The sequence below is a fragment of the Globicephala melas genome, chromosome 17, assembly GCF_963455315.2.
Source record: "Globicephala melas chromosome 17, mGloMel1.2, whole genome shotgun sequence".
NCBI classification, from domain to species: domain Eukaryota; kingdom Metazoa; phylum Chordata; class Mammalia; order Artiodactyla; family Delphinidae; genus Globicephala; species Globicephala melas.
In genome coordinates this window covers 78,652,810-78,670,918 of record NC_083330.1, presented here as the reverse complement: position 1 = coordinate 78,670,918, position 18,109 = coordinate 78,652,810, and the positions used below count along the sequence as shown (strand labels likewise).

The 18,109-nt window shown below is 52.7% G+C and overlaps 1 protein-coding gene across 1 annotated transcript; it reads right to left on the bottom strand.

Annotated features, from left to right (window-relative positions):
• Positions 1-14,293: 14,293 nt before the first annotated feature.
• On the bottom strand, positions 14,294-16,856 carry LY6L (lymphocyte antigen 6 family member L). The gene is made up of 4 exons (XM_070044035.1): positions 16,800-16,856; positions 16,265-16,355; positions 15,990-16,106; positions 14,294-14,926 (listed from the first exon to the last, which is right to left on the bottom strand). The coding sequence occupies exons 2-4, from the start codon at positions 16,335-16,337 to the stop codon at positions 14,700-14,702; spliced, it is 417 nt and encodes a 138-aa protein (XP_069900136.1). The 5' UTR covers positions 16,338-16,355; positions 16,800-16,856; the 3' UTR covers positions 14,294-14,699.
• Positions 16,857-18,109: the final 1,253 nt, after the last annotated feature.

Here is an 18,109-nt window from a genome sequence, read left to right as displayed (position 1 = left end):
GAAGGGACTTGGCTCAGAGCGCTCCAGCTAAGTGAGAGGCCCCCCTTCGCTGCTGTCACACCTTCACTGAGGGCTCTCCCACGGCTTTGTCACTCACGCCTTGTTTCCCCACCCCTCAAGGCCTCCTTCCTTGGTAATTTATTCAGTGTGCTTCAGTCCTCGCCCATCTCCACCCGACATCCACTCATCACTCAGTTCCTTGCTTGTTTTTGCTTTATCGATCCATGTTCCCATTGCCTGTCAGGCTTCCCTGGGGGACGTGAACTGCAGGGTCCGTGTGGGGGACAACTGTCCCCACCCACCTCACTGGCATAGAAGGGACAGGGTTGGCGCTTGTCGGGGAGAGGCCCTCTTGGAGTGGACCGCGGAATGCCAGGGCCAGGAGGACAGGTGGGCCTGGACTGGTTCTCAGACTTGCCAGGCTAGGCGGCAGTGAGTCTGCCCTTCCCCCATCGGGGACCCTCATCTCAGAGGGTAGGCCACAGAGAGGGAGGGGTCGGGGTGGGGACCATCATCGAGGCGCCCTGGATCCTGGGCGAGGGCAGGAAGGGAGGGTCCTCACGGCAGCACCTGGTGGAGGCCGAGCCCCAGGCTGACCAGGAGCCCAGTTCGCGGGGCCCGGGCGCTGGCTCTGGCAATCACGTTACCCAGGCTGCGAGGGCAGCACCCGGCCCCGCTGTGGCTGACGTTTTCCGCGGGCATCAGCTCCAACTCAGGAGGGTTGTTGATGATGCAGGAGCCCGTGCAGCTCTTGGTGATCAGCCTCTTTTCTTCCGAGCCTGAGCCTGCTCCCAGCCAGGCCTCTGGGCAGCGAGGAAGGCCGGGCATCCCTGACGGCACACAGACTCCGTGGGTCCCCGGTCCTGAGCCTTTGGGGCAGCCCCTGCAGCCCCCATTCCCGCACGTGCTGTGGGAGCGGGTGCGTGCGGAGCTTAGGGGAGCAGGGGTTTCCCCGCACCTGCAGGCACCTGGACCCAGGCTCGGCCCAGTCCTCACTTGTACGTGACGGAGACGTTTAGATGCGTGTCTGCCTGGGCCTGTCTGCAGGTCTCCCTTCTGACAACCCACAAAGGGAAAGAAAATCACCAAACAGCCCCCTAGTAGGAGAAAGGGTCACTGGGTGTGGTGGGAGAGACCCAACCTCAGAAGGAGGCTTTCCAGCTGGAGCACAACTTAGAACCCCTGCGGAGGCCTGAGGGTCCATCTCCCAGGAATGCTGGGCAGATTGGAGCAGGAAGCTGGGGCCTGAGGGCCCAGCAGCTCCCAGCATCCTGCCCCCTCCTCCTGGGCTCACCCTGAGGGGTCCTTGTCACCCCCAAACCCACCCCGCAGGACAGTAGAGATGGAAGGACAGGTGAGAGCGGACGGGAGGAACGTAGGCCGGGACCAGCCTCTCCAAGGGGCACGTGCTCCCCGGGCTCAGTTCCTTCAGAGCAGAGGCAGGGAGAGGACCCCAAGGGGGAGCCGCAGGGAGGGTAGAGCAGTGACAGCCCCCTGAGCCCAATGAAAGTGGAGAGGTCTCTGCGTGGCTCTGAAGGCCTCCTGGCCCCCTGACCTGAGGTCCCCTCCAGAGCACCGCCTCCTGAGGTCACTCAGGTCACTCCCTCCTTCATCCTGGCATGTTCCCGTGAGCTTTACACGGAGGGAAGCAGCCACACATCGGGTCCACGGAGGGGGAGACGCCCGACCCAGCTCACGGTGCGGAGTCCCCTTGGAGGGAGCAGCCCGGGGCCCACCGGGCCGGGCAGCTGAGCTCAGCCTTGGACGCACCCACCTGGAAGACCACCTCGCAGGAGTGACAAAGCAAGCGCACGATCGGGGTGCATGCAGCTTTTATGCAGCGAGAGGTGGTGTCGACCTGCAAGCAGTGGTAACAGCGCAGGCTGGGGTCTGGGGGGAGGGGGGGACAGAGCAGAGTTCGCTCAGGGCACACCCAGGGACAGGCACACCACAGCCCGCTGAAGCCCCTTGGTGACCATGGGCTCGCAGAGCCCCAAGTGTCACCCCCCGCCCCCCCCAGACAAGTGCCTCCTGGGACCCAGGTCAGACACTCACACCTGCAGGCTGACGTCATCACCCCCACCTCGCTGCTGGCTCGGGGGAGCGTGCGCACGCACGTGCACACACACACACACAGACACACACACACACACACACACACACACACGAGCAAACGCCCCACGCGGCCCTTCCCTCACTGAAGAACCCACCAGGCCTTCCCTTCTGCCACTGTTGGCCTCACCTCTATCTGCACACACCGGGGCCCACCGCAGGACGAGGAGGACCCCTCTCGTGGTGCGGTCAGTCAGGCCTGAGTGGGGGGAGGCAGAGAAAGAGCCTGACCCAGAGCCCCGCCCCCCAAACCTGGCCTGGGCACCTCTGACTCCCGCTCTCCTCCCCTCTCCCTCGGTCTCACACCCCGGCGCACACCCTTGATCCCGTTTGCATATGTCCTCCTAGCTTCTCTGGTCCTCTGTGCCGACGTGGGTTCTGATCCCGGGACCCTCACCTGACCCCCCCCCTACACCTTCCGAGTCAGAATCAACCCTGCTCTTGGGAAGGCTTCCTGGAGTTCTTAAGTGGCAGCCCCTGAGGCCCAGGAAGGGGGAGGAAGCTGAGTCACAGCTGGGTGTGGGGGGAGAAGGGGGTGGGGACCTGGTCTCCCCACCTGTGGGTCCACGCACCTCGGCCAGCCTCAGACTGAGCCGGCAGCTCTGATGCAACTTTTTTGGTGTAACAGACCCCATGGAGCAGGGAGGGAGCTCCACACTGTGGAGGACATGGGGGAAGGCCTGTAGGGTCCACCTGGCTGAGGGGGAGACCCAGAAACCCTGCGCCTGAAAGAGGGCGGCCAAGGGATGGGGTGAGAAAGGGCAGTTCATCGTATTAAGTTCATGTTCCATAAAACAAATGGCCCAACGGGCTCCCTCAGGCACTCTCTCTGTGGCAGTAATTAAACACCCCTGCCCCTGGCACTCAGATGTTGGAACTGAGACTTGAACAAGACCTTCCAGTGCTTTGAATTTGTTTAAAGTGTCCAGATTTTATCATTTCTTAAAACTCTTTATGTCATATCTCAGGACTGTATTCTCTGACTTAGATGCAATTAAGTTAGAAGTCAATAACAAAAAAGATAAATACAATCTTTTCACATGTAGAAATGAAGAAGAAACACATTTCAAATTAACAGTTTTTTTTTTTTTAAATCTGTTTATTTATTTATTTATTGGCTGCGTCAGGTCTTAGCTGCGGCACCCGGAATCTTCGTTGAGGCATGTGGGATTCGTTGTGGCGTGCCAATTTTCTGTTCTCTCATTGAGGTGCGCGAGCTTGAGGGCTTAGTTGCCCCGAGACATGTGGGATCTTAGTTCCCCGACCAGGGATGAACCCGCATCCCCTGCATTGGAAGGTGGATTCTTTACCACTGGACCACCAGGGAAGTCCCTAGCACAGTTTTTTAGAAGAGGATGTCTTAAATATTTTTTTAACGACCCAGAATTGATGAATGAGGAAAATACTACTTCTCAAAATGTTTGGGATGCAGTGAAGGGTGATAGTTTGGGCAAAATTTATATCCTTCTCTACTTATATGAAAGAACAATAAAGACTAATATTCTGTGAAGAGGCTCATAGCTTAAACTTTTCATTTGGGAATAATTTCAGATTTATAAAAACGTTGCAAACAACTTTGCAACTTTTTAAAGAATTATTCTAAGTATAGAATTATACTATACAACCCTTTACACAGATTTTCCAACTTTTAACATCACGTATAGCCATAGTGCAACGATCAAAATGACACAGTTAGCACTGGTGCACAACTATTATCTAGTCCACAGGCCTTATGCGATTCTGCCCGGTGCCCCTCGCCCTCCTCCTGCCCACCGTCGACCCAACCTCATGCCCCACCTGCTGGTCGTGTCTCCTGAGGTCCCTTTGATTTGGAGCAGGCCTCCGTCTTGATTTCTTTCAGGACCTCGATGCTTTTGAAGAGTGATGGCCAACTGTTTTGTAGAAAGTCTGTTCATTTGGGCTTGTTTATTCATGATTAAATTCAGCTGAAGCATTTTTGCAAAAATATGGTGGAAATGTGGTTGTGTCCTTCTTAACGCATCGTATGAGGAGGGCATGGGATGCTGACTCACTGGTGATGTTGGCTTTGGTCCCTTGTAACCAAGGTGGTACCTGCCAGGTGTTTGCCTTGTAGTGACACACACTCACACTGCAAGTCACACACATGCTCTCTGACACACGCACTCACTCTCTCTCACACAGAGCCTGCTCTGGTGCCTAAGACACCCCCAGGACCCCCATAGTCATGGCCAGGCCTTTTGGGAAGGACCATCAGAGACCCCACCCCAGGGCCGTGTCCCCACTGTGGACTCCTGACAGGAGCTCAAAGTTCAGGAGGGGCACTGATGGCTGCAGCCTCCATCCCCTGCCAATCCTCTGGGTCAGGACCCTGTAGGCCCCCCTCTTCCAGATTGAGGAGCCCCACAAACAATGATTACTGTGGCTTTTTGCCAAATGGTGATTATGTATTTCCATCATTCTCTCTACATTGATTAGTTGGAATTCTACTGCATTTTACTTTCTTTCTCCTATCCACACTCTGGGATTACCTACTTATTAAAACGGTTCAGATTTCATTGAGAAGGAAATGTCATTTTATTGTATTTAAAAACCAAGATCTGGACCAATGTATGCTTATTCCTACTAGGATGTTTCGCGCAGATATATATATTCATGCTAATACCTCCCTAGTCATTGTATTTCCTACCTCCTCCCGCTCCCCGTACTTTTTGTTTCTCCCACACAGAGAATCCTGGCTTGTGACAACATCAATGGATTAAGCAGTTCGTTATGATAGGTCCAAGTGTGTATTTCTTTGGATTCTTCCTGTTTGGAATTCACTGGGCTTCTTGAGTCTATAGTTTTATGTCTTTCTTCAAAACTAGAAAGTTAGCAGAGTCATTATTTCTTCAAGCATTTTTCCTGTACTCCATTCTTTGTCCTCTCCTTCTAGGGCAACACTTACACAGATATTGGACTTTTTGGTATTTCCTCTAGGCTCCGTTCATTAAAAAAAAAAAATCTTTTATTTATGTTGTTCAGATTCTATGATGTATCCTCAAGTTGGGTCTTTCTTTTTTCATCTCCATTCTGCTATTGAGCCCAGTGGAAAGTATTTGATTTTTGTTATTGTAGTTTTCAGTTCTACAATTCCCATTTTGTTATTCTTTATATGTTTTACTTCCTTGCTGAGACTTATCTTTCCATTTATCCCAAGAGTGTTTGCCCTTAGTTCTTGGAGCGTTTTTAAAATAAGTGCTTTAAAGACTCTGTGTGATAATTCCTAGTTGAGGTCTTCCCTGATCTTCTGTACAAAGAGTAATTTTGGATTATATCCTGGATATTTTGAATTTTGCGTTATGAGAGGCTGAATCTTATTTCCATCTTACGGAGAATGTTAATCTTTTTGTCTTAGCAGGCAATCTACCTGGCTGGGTTTATGCTTCAAGTGAAGATCAACCTTATGTGGGTTGTGGCTTCTATGACAGTTTAGTTTTCAAAGGCTTTGCGGTGGACACAGTGGCCAATCTGATACCTTAGTGGAGGTCAGTCCCATAGATCAGTTCTTATAGTTTATGTTTCTCAGGGCCAACTCCATGTATGCACAGCTCAGAATGAGCCTGGGTTTTCATAAACGTCTTCATGGGATTTCTTTCCCAAGCTTCTCGCTTCCTGCGGTCTCTCCGGCACTTTCTAGTAACTTGCAGTTCCGCTTTTCAGTCATCTAGTCAGAAAGCTGCAGCTTAGTTCTTCCATAGAGCTGCACAGTTCCCACCCCTACAACCACATCTGGGGCCATGAGGTGGGAAGATGTGGAGAGAAGAAGGTCAATGGGTTCTACCCCATCATCCTGGGATCACAGATCCTCTGACTGGAGGGGCCAGTTTCCTTCTCTCAGAACTTTAGGTACCTGCAGGCTCTGTTGGGAGCTGCTGAAGTTGCTGCTTTTCCCACTCATTAAGTGAGTCCCAGAGGGGTTCTAATGGACCTCTTCTGTCCATGTTCTGGTATTCACTTTCAGAATGTGGGCTGTTTTGGGAATTCTCTGGTGGTCCAGTGGTTAGTACCCGGGTGCTTTCACTGCCAGGGCCAGGTTCAACCCCTGGTCAGGGAACTCAGATCCTGCAAGCTGTGCAGTGTGGTTAAAAAAAAAAAAAATGTGGTCTGTCTTGAGTCAAATCTAGAGAATACCAGAGGAAATGAAAAGGGGAACTTACCACACATTTGGTGGTACTTCAAAGTTTTGTCTTATTCCCCAATCTTTCTGCTACTATTATCTGTTTGGAGTCCTCATATAGCTTCTCCGTGTGCTTCATTCTGGGTTTATAGCTGCATTCAGTGGGAGAGGTCTAGCCATCTCACTCTGAGCCAGGGCTGGCCCTGACGGTGTCGCCCCCTACACTCTGCACAGCACACTCTACAGCAGGGGCTGCACCACCTTCCCTGTTTAATTTGAATTTCCTTCACAAGTGGAGGCAAACATATTTTCTTATGATTAAGTGGTATTTCATATCATTTTTGTTAATGTTTTTCATGTATCACTCATGTTTGCTTTAGCCCTGTTCCCCCACCCTCAGTGTTTACAGAGTTATTTATATCCCCTGGGGAGTGTGTGTGTGGAAAATCTTTATATTTGTATAGAGTCAAATTAGTCTATCTTTTCTTTTCTTGCATTTGGATTTTTTTTTTTTTTTTTTTTTTTTTTTTGCGGTACGCGGGCCTCTCACTGTTGTGGCCTCTCCCGTTGCGGAGCACAGGCTCCGGACGCGCAGGCTCAGCGGCCATGGCTCATGGGTCCAGCCGCTCCGCGGCATGTGGGATCTTCCCGGACCGGGGCACAAACCCGTGTCCCCTGCATCGGCAGGCGGACTCTCAACCACTGCGCCACCAGGGAAGCCCTGGATTTTGAATTCTACATAGGAAAACGTTTTCCACACCCGGGTTATAAAGATATTCACGTGTGATTTCTCTGGGTGTTTGTATAGTTTTGGTTGTTTACTATTTACTTTATTCTAATGTATGATGTATGGATGCGTGTGTATAGATCCAATTTTGACTTTTCCTAAGTATTCATTTATTTGTTCACAAACCATTTATTTATTTATTTTTACTGGAGGAAAATTGCTTTACAATGTTCTGTTAGTTTCTGCTGTACAATGAAGTGAGTCAGCTATATGTATACCTATATCCCCTCCCTCTTGGACCTCCCTCCCACCCACCCCCATCCCATCTAGCTCGTCACAGAGCACCGAGCTGAGCTTCCTGTGCTATACAGTAGGTTCCCACTAGCTAGCTATTTTACACATGGTAGTGTATTTATGTCAAACCTAATCTCCCCGTTCGTCCCACCCTCCCCTTCCCCCACCGTGTTCACATGTCCATCCTCTACATCGACGTCTCTATACCTGCCCTACAAATAGGTTCATCTGTACCATTTTTCTAGATTCCACATACATGCGTTAAGATACGATATTTGTTTTTCTCTTTCTGTCTTACTTCACTCTGTATGACCGTCTCTACGTCTATCCACATCTCTACAAATGACCCAATTTCATTCCTTTTTATGGCTGAGTAATATTCCATTGTATATATGTACCACATCTTCTTTATCTATTCATCTATCGTTGGGCATTTAGGTCGTTGCCATGTCCTGGCTATTGTAAATAGTGCTGCAATGAACATTAGGGTACATGTGTCCTTTTGAATTATGGTTTTCTCAGGGTATATAGTGGGATTCCTGGGTCATATGGTAGTTCTATTTTTAGTTTTTTAAGGAACCTCCATACTGTTCTCCATAGTGGCTGTATCAATTTACATTCCCACCGACAGTGCACGAGGGTTCCCTCTTCTCCACACCCTCTCCAGCATTTATTGTTTGTAGACTTTTTGATGATGGCCATTCTGACCGGGGTGAGGTGATACCTCATTTTGATTTGCATTTCTCTAATAATTAGTCATGTTGAGCATCTTTTCATGTGCCTCTTGGCCATCCATGTCCCTTCTTTGGTGAAATGTCTGTTTAGGTCTTCTGCCCACTTTTTAATTGCATTGTTTCTTTTTTGGATACTGAGCTCCATGAGCTGTGTGTATATTTTGGAGATTAATCCTTTGCCTGTTGCTTCATTTGCAAATATTTTCTCCCATTCTGAGGGTTGTCTTTTTGTCTTGTTTATGGTTTCCTTTGCTGTGCAAATGCTTTTAAGTTTAATTAGGTTCCATTTGTTTATTTTTAGTTTAAGTTTAATTATGTTGCATTTGGTTATTTTATTTTTTAAGTTTGTTTTTATTTCCATTACCCTAGGAGGTGGGTCAAATAAGATCTTGCTGTGGTTTATGTCAAAGAGTGTTTTTCCTACGTTTTCCTCTAACTAAGACTTTTATAGCATCCAGTATTACATTTAGGTCTTTAATCCATTTGGTTCATCTTTGCTCCAGTGATTTGAGAATCCTCCTTTATCATACACTAAATTTCCATATGTTCTTGGGTGTATTTCTGGTCTTTCTATTCTACGTCACTTGATTGTCCATTCACATGACAATGACATGTTGCTTATTTATTTATTTATTTATGGCTGCGTTGGGTCTTCATTGCTGCACGCGGGCTTTCTCTAGTTGCGGCGAGCAGGGGCTACTCTTGGTTGCGGTGCATGGGCTTCTCATTGTGGTGGCTTCTCTTGTTGCAGAGCACGGGCTCCAGGCACGTGGGCTTCAGTAATTGCAGAACATGGACTCAGTAGCTGTGGCATGCGGGCTCGGTGGTTGTTGCTAATGGGCTCTAGAGCGCTGGCTCAGGAGTTGTGGCACACAGGCTTAATTGCTCTGCGACATGTGGGATCTTCCTGGACCAGGGCTTGAACCTGTGACCCCTGCATTGGCAGGTGGATTCTTAACCACTCTGCCACCAGGGAAGCCCCTAAACTTTTTTTTAAATTATGTTTTAACCTGTGCTAGTACTTATTACTTCCACAACTTATTTTTTTCCTAACTGATCTTGAATGTTTTTGTTTACACGTCTTTCAACTTGCCCATTTAAGAAAAAAAAGTTATTTTTATGGTAATCACATTAAATTAAAAATCTTATAAATTAGAGAAAACTGACATTTATTTAGGCTGTGCTGGGTCTTTGTTGCAGCATGCAGGCTTCTCTAGTTATGGTGTGAGGGCTTAGTTGCGGCACGTGGGATCTTAGTGCCCCGACCAGGGATCGAACCAGGCCCCCTGCATTGGCAGTGCAGAGTCTTCCACTGGGCCACCAGGGAAGTCCTGAGAGAACTGCCATTCTAATGATATGTAGAGTTGTCCAAGAACAAGGAGTGTCTTTACAATTGCTCGAGGCTACTGTTGCATCTCTTGGAAGTTGGTTGAATTTTCCTCCTTTAGATTTTGCATATTTTTAGTCAGATTTATATTTTTATTTTATTTTTTAAAATTTTATTTATTTATTTTTTGGCTGCACTGGGTCTTTGTTGCTGCGCGCGGGCTTTCTCTAGTTGCGCCAAGCGGGGACTGCTCTTCGCTGCCATGTGTGGGCTTCTCACTGCGGTGGCTTCTCTTGTTGTGGAGCATGGGCTGTAGGCGCCCAGGCTTCAGTAGTTGTGGCACACAGGCTTAGTTGCTCCGCGGCATGTGGGATCTTCCCAGACCAGGGCTCGAACTTGTGTTCCCTGCATTGGCAGGCGGATTCTTAACCACCGCGCCGCCAGGGAAGCCCGGTCAGATTTATTTTTAAGCATTAGCTCTCTATTCCACAATTGTAAATAAAAACTTCTCTTCCGCTGTAGCCTCTAGGTGGCTATTGCTCATGTATAAACAGGCTATTAATTTTTATTTTAGTTTCATATTCTACTACCTTATTGAATGATTTTATTGACTTTGCTAGTTTTATCATTGATCTTTTAGGGTTTTTGAAACATACTATTAAGTTAGTTACAGAGATTGTACTTTCCCCAGCTCTCATGCCTCTAATTGTCTTCTCTTGCTTATTTTCATTTGCTTGTGTCTCAGATACAGTGTTAGAAAGTACTGATCCTTTTGTTCAGCGACATCATAAGACCGCATCCAGCACTTCCTCATACAGTTAAGTTCCTGGCTTCAGGGCTGACACACGCACACAATCATGTTATTGTATAATATGCTATTGAATTTGGTTTGCTAATAGTTGGTTTTATTTAAGATTGTTGCACTGATCCACAGAAATGCTGTCATTTGCTTTTTAGTATCATCGTCACGTTTAGCTGTCAGTGTTATGCTTCCTTTGTAAAAGGAACTTGGAAATTTTACTACTTGGGTCGAGTTTGGTACTCTGTATTTTTCACTAGGAAATACTTCATTGCATCTGAATCTTCAAACCTGTCCCATCGAGGTATGCAATGACTCTCCTGTGATAGTTCAATCAACTTTCCTAAAGTGTGATTTACACCCAGTAAAAAGTACCCCTTTGAAGTGGACAGTTCGGTGAGTTTGACAAATGTAAACACTTATAGAACCACCAACACAGTCAAGACGTAGAGCATTTGCCCTAACCCGGGAATGCCCTGCTGCCTCCTCGCGTGGCCCGCAAGGCTGCGTTCATTGTTCACACGTCCCTTTGCTAGCATCGTGTGCGAATGGGTGATTAGCGCCATGGGGCCCTTTCATCCATTTTTGTCATTTGTTTGTGTTTCCTCTTCACTCCCACTTTCAATCTTGCCAATGTCACCATCTTGTTAGTCTGTTGACTTTGTAGATCTTCTCTATTTTATTTTGGTTTCCTATTTCACTAAATCACATTTTTGGCTTAATTTTGTTTTTTGGTTTTTTGGGGGGTTTAATTTATTTTTCTGTCTCCAGCTTCTAGATTTAAACACATGGTTTATTGATGTTTCAGCCCCTCTTCTTTTGTAACATACGGATCTAACCTATCCATTTTCCTCACAGTGCCGTTTTCTTTTCAAAATAAACGTTTGTCCTGATTTTATTACTGTTCAGATCAAGGAATTTTAAAAATTCCTATTATAATTCCTTGTTCAACAGATGAACTAATCAAAATGTAATAATTTAGTTTAGAAATATTTGGGATTTAAAAGTTTATCTTCTCTGTTATAAATGTTTAATTTAAATGCTTATGGACAGAGAACATTGTCTATGGGGTAATTTATTGTTCAATAAAAAGGATAAAAATCTGGACATTTGGAACAAAATGAGAGGACCAGAATGCTCCGTTCAAGGTTGAGCAGACCTTGGGCGGGGGTACTTGTACCCTCGGGGGTGGGGGGGAGGGGTGGGGAACAGAACCTGCAGGAGAACACAGGCCGCTCTGGACTCTGCTGCGTGTGGAGTTCACACACGACCTGATTCACGACTCTGTACCACAGACGTGGCAGACTTGGGTCTCTTTTTTAGGGCAAGGGGAGTGGAAGCAGCATCTGGCATGCCCTCACAGCTGGCTTTCCCTTCTAGGTCTTCACAATCCCAACACACGCTGCCATTGGGCTGTCCTGCGGTGCCTCCTGAGTGCCCCGTCCTCACGTGGGCTGCCTGGGGAGACCCCAGGCTCCATCAGTGGAATCAGGACCCACAGCCGGACGAGGACAGGGAGCACGCAGCAGGCAGAACCAGTGAACAGAGGTCAAGGGATGGGGAAATTATGAAAGTTGACTCGCCAAATCCATTTGATAGCTGAAAGAGCTAAGGTAGGCACTTCCCTGGTGGCGCAGCAGTTGAGAGTCCGTCTGCCGATGCAGGGGACGCGGGTTCGTGCCCCGGTCCGGGAAGATCCCACATGCCGAGGAGCGGCTGGGCCCGTAAGCCATGGCCGCTGAGCCTGCGCGTCCGGAGCCTGTGCTCCGCAGCGGGAGAGGTCGCAGCAGTGAGAGGCCCGCGTACCGCCAAAAAAAAAAAAAAAAAAGAGAAAGAAAGAATCCGCCTGCCAATGCAGGGGACAGAGTTTCGATCCCTGGTCCGGGAAGATCCCACGTGCCGCGGAGCAACGAAGCCCGTGTGCCGCAACTACGGAGCCTCCGTGCTGCAACTACTGAAGCCCGCGTGCCTAGAGCCCATGCTCTGCAACAAGAGAAGCCACCACAATCAAAAGCTGGTGCACCACAAGGCAGAGTAGACCCCACTCGCCACAACTAGAGAAAGCCCCCACACACCAACCAAGACCCAACACAGCCAAAAATAATAATGATAAATAAAATACACAACACAAAAAAAATTTTTTTTAAAAAGAGTTAAGGTAGTACAAACTAGGAGAATCAGAAACTCAAATAATTTTGAAGGAGGTAGGGTAGAAGAAAGGAAAGGCAAGGCGTGGCCAGGTTGGAGACGGGATTGGATACATCTGAGTGTCAGCACGAAGCTGGAAGCCTGTCGGAGTGCAGGTTGTAGCCGGATCTGAGCTTCCCAGCAGAGACTGTGAAAAAGAACCTGGTCCCCAAAGAAGCCACAGCAAAAATCCTGAAACTAATGATGGCCATAGCAGTGCCCGCACGTCGGCGGTCCTGAGGCCGGCTCAGACCAGCTTTGGGTTGCTCCGTGGCGGCCACGTGCTGCTCAGGGCCCTGGGGAATGGGGGAGGGCCGTGGTGCCCAGGAAGGATGTGACCCGCCACCGTCTTAGGTCAGAGCGGCTTGGGGAAGCTGAATGGCTGAGGGCAGGCTCCATCTTCTTCTCACCTCACGTGCTCAGCCCTCATGAAGCATCTATTCCCTGCTCAAGAATACCTTTCTCATTCGGTTGTCAATCATCTTCATCTTTCCTTCACTCATTCTTTACTCATTTCTCCATTCATTCAGCAAAGTTTCTGATTTCTAGCCGAGAGGTTTCCCAGAAGGGCCTACAATCCTGGGTCCCCTGTCCAGAGGAGGGACCAGGATGCCCGGCTCCAAAGGTGGTCATCTTCATGGAGAGGGAAGCAGAGAGCGGCTGGTACGGCAGTCATGGGCAGACAGGGTGTGGTGTTCCCTGACCCGGATCACACACACGTATTTCCTAGGAGAATGCAGCTTGGAGAGAAGACCGTGGCCCCACCGGGTGATTGTTTCCCCTCTGCACTGGCCTTGTGGACTGGCCTTGACTCGGGAAGTCAGAGATTCCTGATGCCTCAATGGGCCAGGAACCTCGTGTGGGGAGTCGGAAGCAGTAGCTGGTGACCAGCCTGCTTGGCCAGCCTAGGGGGTTAAATTCAGCATGAAAAGTCACAACTGCATTGAGGGGGAGTGAGGTCCCACTTCAAGCTGGGCCTTCTGGGCCTCTCATCCAGAGAGCTCCTGGCCACTCCGTCGGTCTCCTTGGCACAGAGTGGAGCCTAGCCCAGGACTGGGAATGCATGAAGGCCCCGGAGCATGAGGGGCGGCCAGGCCCATCTTGGTCCACGGGGGAAATCACCAGGAGTTGGAGATTGGGGTCAGGTGTGCGATGGGGGAGGCAGGTGTAAGGACCCAGAGCTGGGCAGACCCTGAGGGGCGTGCAGACCCTGGGCGGAGGGGTGTGCAGACCTTGGCGGGGGGAGGTGTGCAGACTCTGGGGTGGGGTAAGCCTGAGGAACCAGGACTGGGGGCCAGGTGTGTGGACCCAGCGTCCTCTGGGCTCTGGGGACCTGCTGCCTGCTGACGCTGCCCCCGCCCACAGATTCCTGGCTGCTGTCCTCTAGCTCTCTGCCTTCCAGGATGTCTCCCTGGATGTTCCCCTGGATGTCTCTATGAGCTTGTCATGAGTTCCACTTGTCCCAACCTGCTCCTCCCCTGCGCCCCTCTCCTGGGTGACCCTCCCCCAAGCCAGGCATGGGGCCATCCTGGGCACCTCCAGGCCTTCTATCAGCCCCTACTCTCTCCAGCACCCCTGTGCACCAAACACGGTTCCCATCCACCCCACCGCCCAGCATCTCTCCACCCCACTCTCCTAGGCGGGCACCACTGACCCCTGTCATGTGCCCCAGACTCCGAGCCTCCACCCCACCATTGGCCAGCTGGCCCTCCTGAGGACCCGACCCTGAGCCTGTGACTCCTGCTTGCCCAGTGCTGGTCCTGTCCCCAGCTTGGTTGACTGTAGCCCAGAGGGACAGTTTTGTCCACCATTCCAACCATGGCCGGCGCACAACCACAGAGTCTGCTGAGAGCAGGCCAGAGGGCTGTAGTCTGGGCCCAATGGGTAGAGACGAGGAAGAAGCAAGAGGGGGTGTGGTCAAGCAACGACTTTATTGTCTCTGGAAGGAGTGAAGGTCGTGGTCCCACTGCAGGACTCTGCCTGGGCCAGGGACAGAGGTGGCGAGAACAGCGGGCGTGGGGGGGCTGAGACCACAGAGCCAGTCAGAGCCAGAGCCAGGGTTGAGCCACCCTCTGGCCTCGCCGGGCTCTTCTTGCCCAGCACAGGGACCTGGAGCTTCCGTTCAGAGCAGGGGCTGTTACCCCAAACTGAGAAATGCCCATCGCATGCCCCCATCCCTGACCCCACGGAGTGGGGCTACAGTCCCAGGCTGTGTGAGCGAAGGGCCCCTGCTGGGGACGGGAGAGGCGGCCGGGCCCAGGGCGAGGCGATGGCGCTGCCTACCGTCTCAGGGGTGAATGTCCCACCCACGGTCTTGAGAGCGATGGGGGCAGGATAGAGGTGGGAGGACAGCGTGGGCCTTGGGGCCGAGGGGAAGGTGCTCACAGCAGGACCCAGAGGAGGCCAAGGCCCACCTGGAGCAGGAGCGCCCTTGGAAGGGCCCCGGGAGCCTCCCGCGGGGGCGGTGCCCTGTTGCAGAGAGATCGGGAACAGCAGTGCCTGGTGATCTTGCCGTGCACCCCGGGGCCCGACGACCATTCAGACTTCATGTTGGTGTTGGGACACCTGGGAGCACAGCGCCTGCTGAGCGAAATTCTCAGGCGAGATCCTGCAGAAAAGAGGAGACAGCGCTCAGGAAGAGAGGGGGAGCCTGGGGAGGGGTGCTTTCCCGCGGGCAGGGAAGGCCAGAACCAAACCTCGGGTCAGAGAACTGTTGGTCTTGGAACATCTACAGATACCTTCTCCTGATCCTTTCACAGGCCAGGCCCTGCACAGTGGGAGCACAGCTGTCCAGGGTCACCTTCAAGGTCACAGCAAAGACAGGGTTCAGGACTGCTGGCCCTGGTCGGGGCTCTTCCCTGAAACCACACGTGGCCTGGAAACCCAGGTAGCCAGGGGCCTGGGAGTCCCGGGGAGACGGGGGAAGCAGGGCAGAGAGAAGAACGATGGTGGCCAGAGGACCTGCTGCACCCGGCCTGGGCTCCCGCCCACCCCTCCCTCCTTCACTCAGAGACGCGCAGAGACCTCTGAACGAAGCACTGGAGGGAACAGAACACTCGAAACAACCCAAGCTACAGAAGAAAAGATACCCTCGGGTGGAGTCCACCTTCCTGTGTCCTGCTGTGCTGCGCTGTGCTGTGCTGCACTGTGCTGCGCTGTGCTGCGCTGTGCTGTGCTGCGCTGCGCTGCGCTGCGCTGTGCTGTGCTGCGCTGCGCTGCGCTGCGCTGTGCTGCGCTGTGCTGCGCTGTGCTGTGCTGTGCTGCGCTGCGCTGTGCTGCGCTGCGCTGCGCTGCGCTGCGCTGTGCTGCGCTGTGCTGTGCTGCGCTGCTGTATCTGTTGTGTGCATGGTACCTCACTACACTGAACCTCGTTGTATTGTATTATATGACAGCTGTATGCTTTGCATTACATCGTATCATAGGCTGCTCAGGGCGCTTGGTTTAGGATAACCGAAAAAAAGGAAAGAGACCAGCCAGCCTCCTCTGGAAGCCCCCAGGGCTCAGTCTTGAGCGGCTGCCTCCTTCTTCCCCTCCTCAGGACCGGGATCTGGCAAAGGTCGGCGCAGGCGAGGGGACCCCTGAAGGGAGCCTTCCTCGGCTCCCCGCAGAGACCCCGAAGGATCCAGCGCAGAGCCCCCGACAGGCCCCTTCAGCGCTGGCCAGGGACTCACTCAGGGTGATGATCACCGTGTGGGAGACGCAGACCCGGTCGGCGGAGGCGCACGCGGCGGGCTTGCAAAACTCCCAGCTCGTGGCTTTGAAGCACTGGTAGCAGCTCAGGTTCTCACCTGTGGGGCAGCAGCAGGCCGCGGTGGGGCAGCAGCCCGCCGCGGTGGAGCGCGCTGCGCACCTGCCCGGCGGCGCAAAGGGCTTCCGCTGCCTAGAGATGCGCCCGCTGCGCCCCGGAGCTCCCGCAGCCCCCCGCAGCCCAAAGGGCTGCCCTTACCTGGCTCTGTGGCTTCTTCAGCACAGCCCAAAGACACCAGCAGAGCCCACAGGACTGGAACCGGCACCCCCATGACGCCAGACGGCTCAGCCTGCAGGAGGGCGGGAGAGGGACGGTGGAGCAGAGACGGAGGCTTTGTGCGGACCTCCCCCCGTCGCACCGCCCATCCCCTCGGTCTCTCCGCCCTGGACCCTCCTCATTCGAGGCCTCTCAGACCCTGGTTCTCGCGTTGCCCCTCTCGCAGCCCGAGGACTCCTGAACCTTCCCTCCCCTGCTTCAGGGAGCGCGGCCCTCTGGGGAGGGTCAGCTGACGGAGGGCCGGCTGTGGAGGCCTGTCAGCCCCTGCTCGCAGCTCGGGCTCTTGGGAGGGTCTCCTGGGGTCCGTGAGGATGGCCGCTTCGTGCTGGAGCAGAAGGCGGGCAGGGAGCGCGTCTCCCCTGCGGGCATCCCCTCCGCCAGTCTCCACCCCGCGCCAGCTCTGCTGCATCCTTCTCTTCCTGTAACAACCCCCTGCGGAACAGGGCCCGGTTCACACCTTGGGGACACAGGACCACACTGAGTCCCTGCCTCGGAGGCTCAGGAGAGCTGAAACTTCCCGCAGGTGTGGTGGCAAGTGGTCTGGTGTTGGAGGTGGAGGAGGGCTTCAAGGGGGAGGAGGGATCATTGGGGCTGGAGAACAGGAGGTCGGTTGGGCAATCGGAGATGAAGTGCAGGGCCGTCCAGAGGGAAAGCATCAAGAGCCAGGCCCAGGGCAGGAAACAGGGCAATTAAGGGCAAGTGGGGGAGGGAGGGGAAAGGGAAGAAAGGGGAGGAGGGGAGGGGGGGAGGAGGGGAGGGGGGGAGGAGGGGAGGGGGGGAGGAGGGGGAGGAGGGGGGAGGAGGGGAGGGGTGGAGGAGGGGAGGGGAGAAGGGGAGGAAGAGGAGGGGAGGGGGGGAGGGGAGGGGGAGGAGGGGAGGGGGAGGAGGGGAGGAGGTTCCCAGGAACCTGTCCTCACCAGAACCAGTGTTAAAGAAAGAAACTTCCATGACGCTCGTAAAGCTCAGTGAGACTGAATAATCTCAGGGGCTCTCGAGACCGGCGCAGGGACCGCTGTGACGGGGTTGTGCAGAGAGAGACTGGGGGCAACTCCAAATACAGCAGAGGCAGTGGGGATTTACAGCCAAGGAGCAGGTGTGGTCAATGGATGGAAAAACACTAAGAGGAGACCTCAGGGGTAGGGGGATTCTGGCTAAACAAACCTACCAGGACCTCCCTGAAGGCAGGGCAGGTGCTCAGTCCTCACCTGGGGGGTGGGAGGGGATGGAACCCCATCGGATACTGAGTTGGGGGAGGTTCTTATTAAAACCGGATTTTACAAGGAAGTGCCCAGATGGGCCCAGGAGAAGGTTTGGGAGCCTGACTAAAGTTTGGCCAAGCAAAGAATCTTTGTCACCAAACAACACGGCACAGATGAAGCAGCAGAGTCCACTGAGGGCAGGGGCGGTGGTCCGGAGTGGGACCCCGTCCCCTCTGGAGGCACCATCACCCCAGCCACAACCTCACCTGGAGACCGGGCAGGTCTAAGGGCCCTGCGTGAGTCCAGGTGTGGGCAGGAAAGGCTGTCCTCTTTTCTGACCCCCAGGGACCCCTGCCTCCCAAGGCTGCCCCCTAAAGGCAGCGCCCATGCCCAGGTGCCCGCACCTGCGTGTCAGGTGGCTTCACAGTTTGTCACGCCATGTCCTGCCAGCATCTTTCCCCAGGTTCTTTCTTTGTTTTTCCTTCCTGCCTTTATTTCCTTGACCACACCCGTTTGAGCTCCTCTGAGGAGAAGGCAGGGTGTGGGCCCTGGATCTGGATGTGCAGTG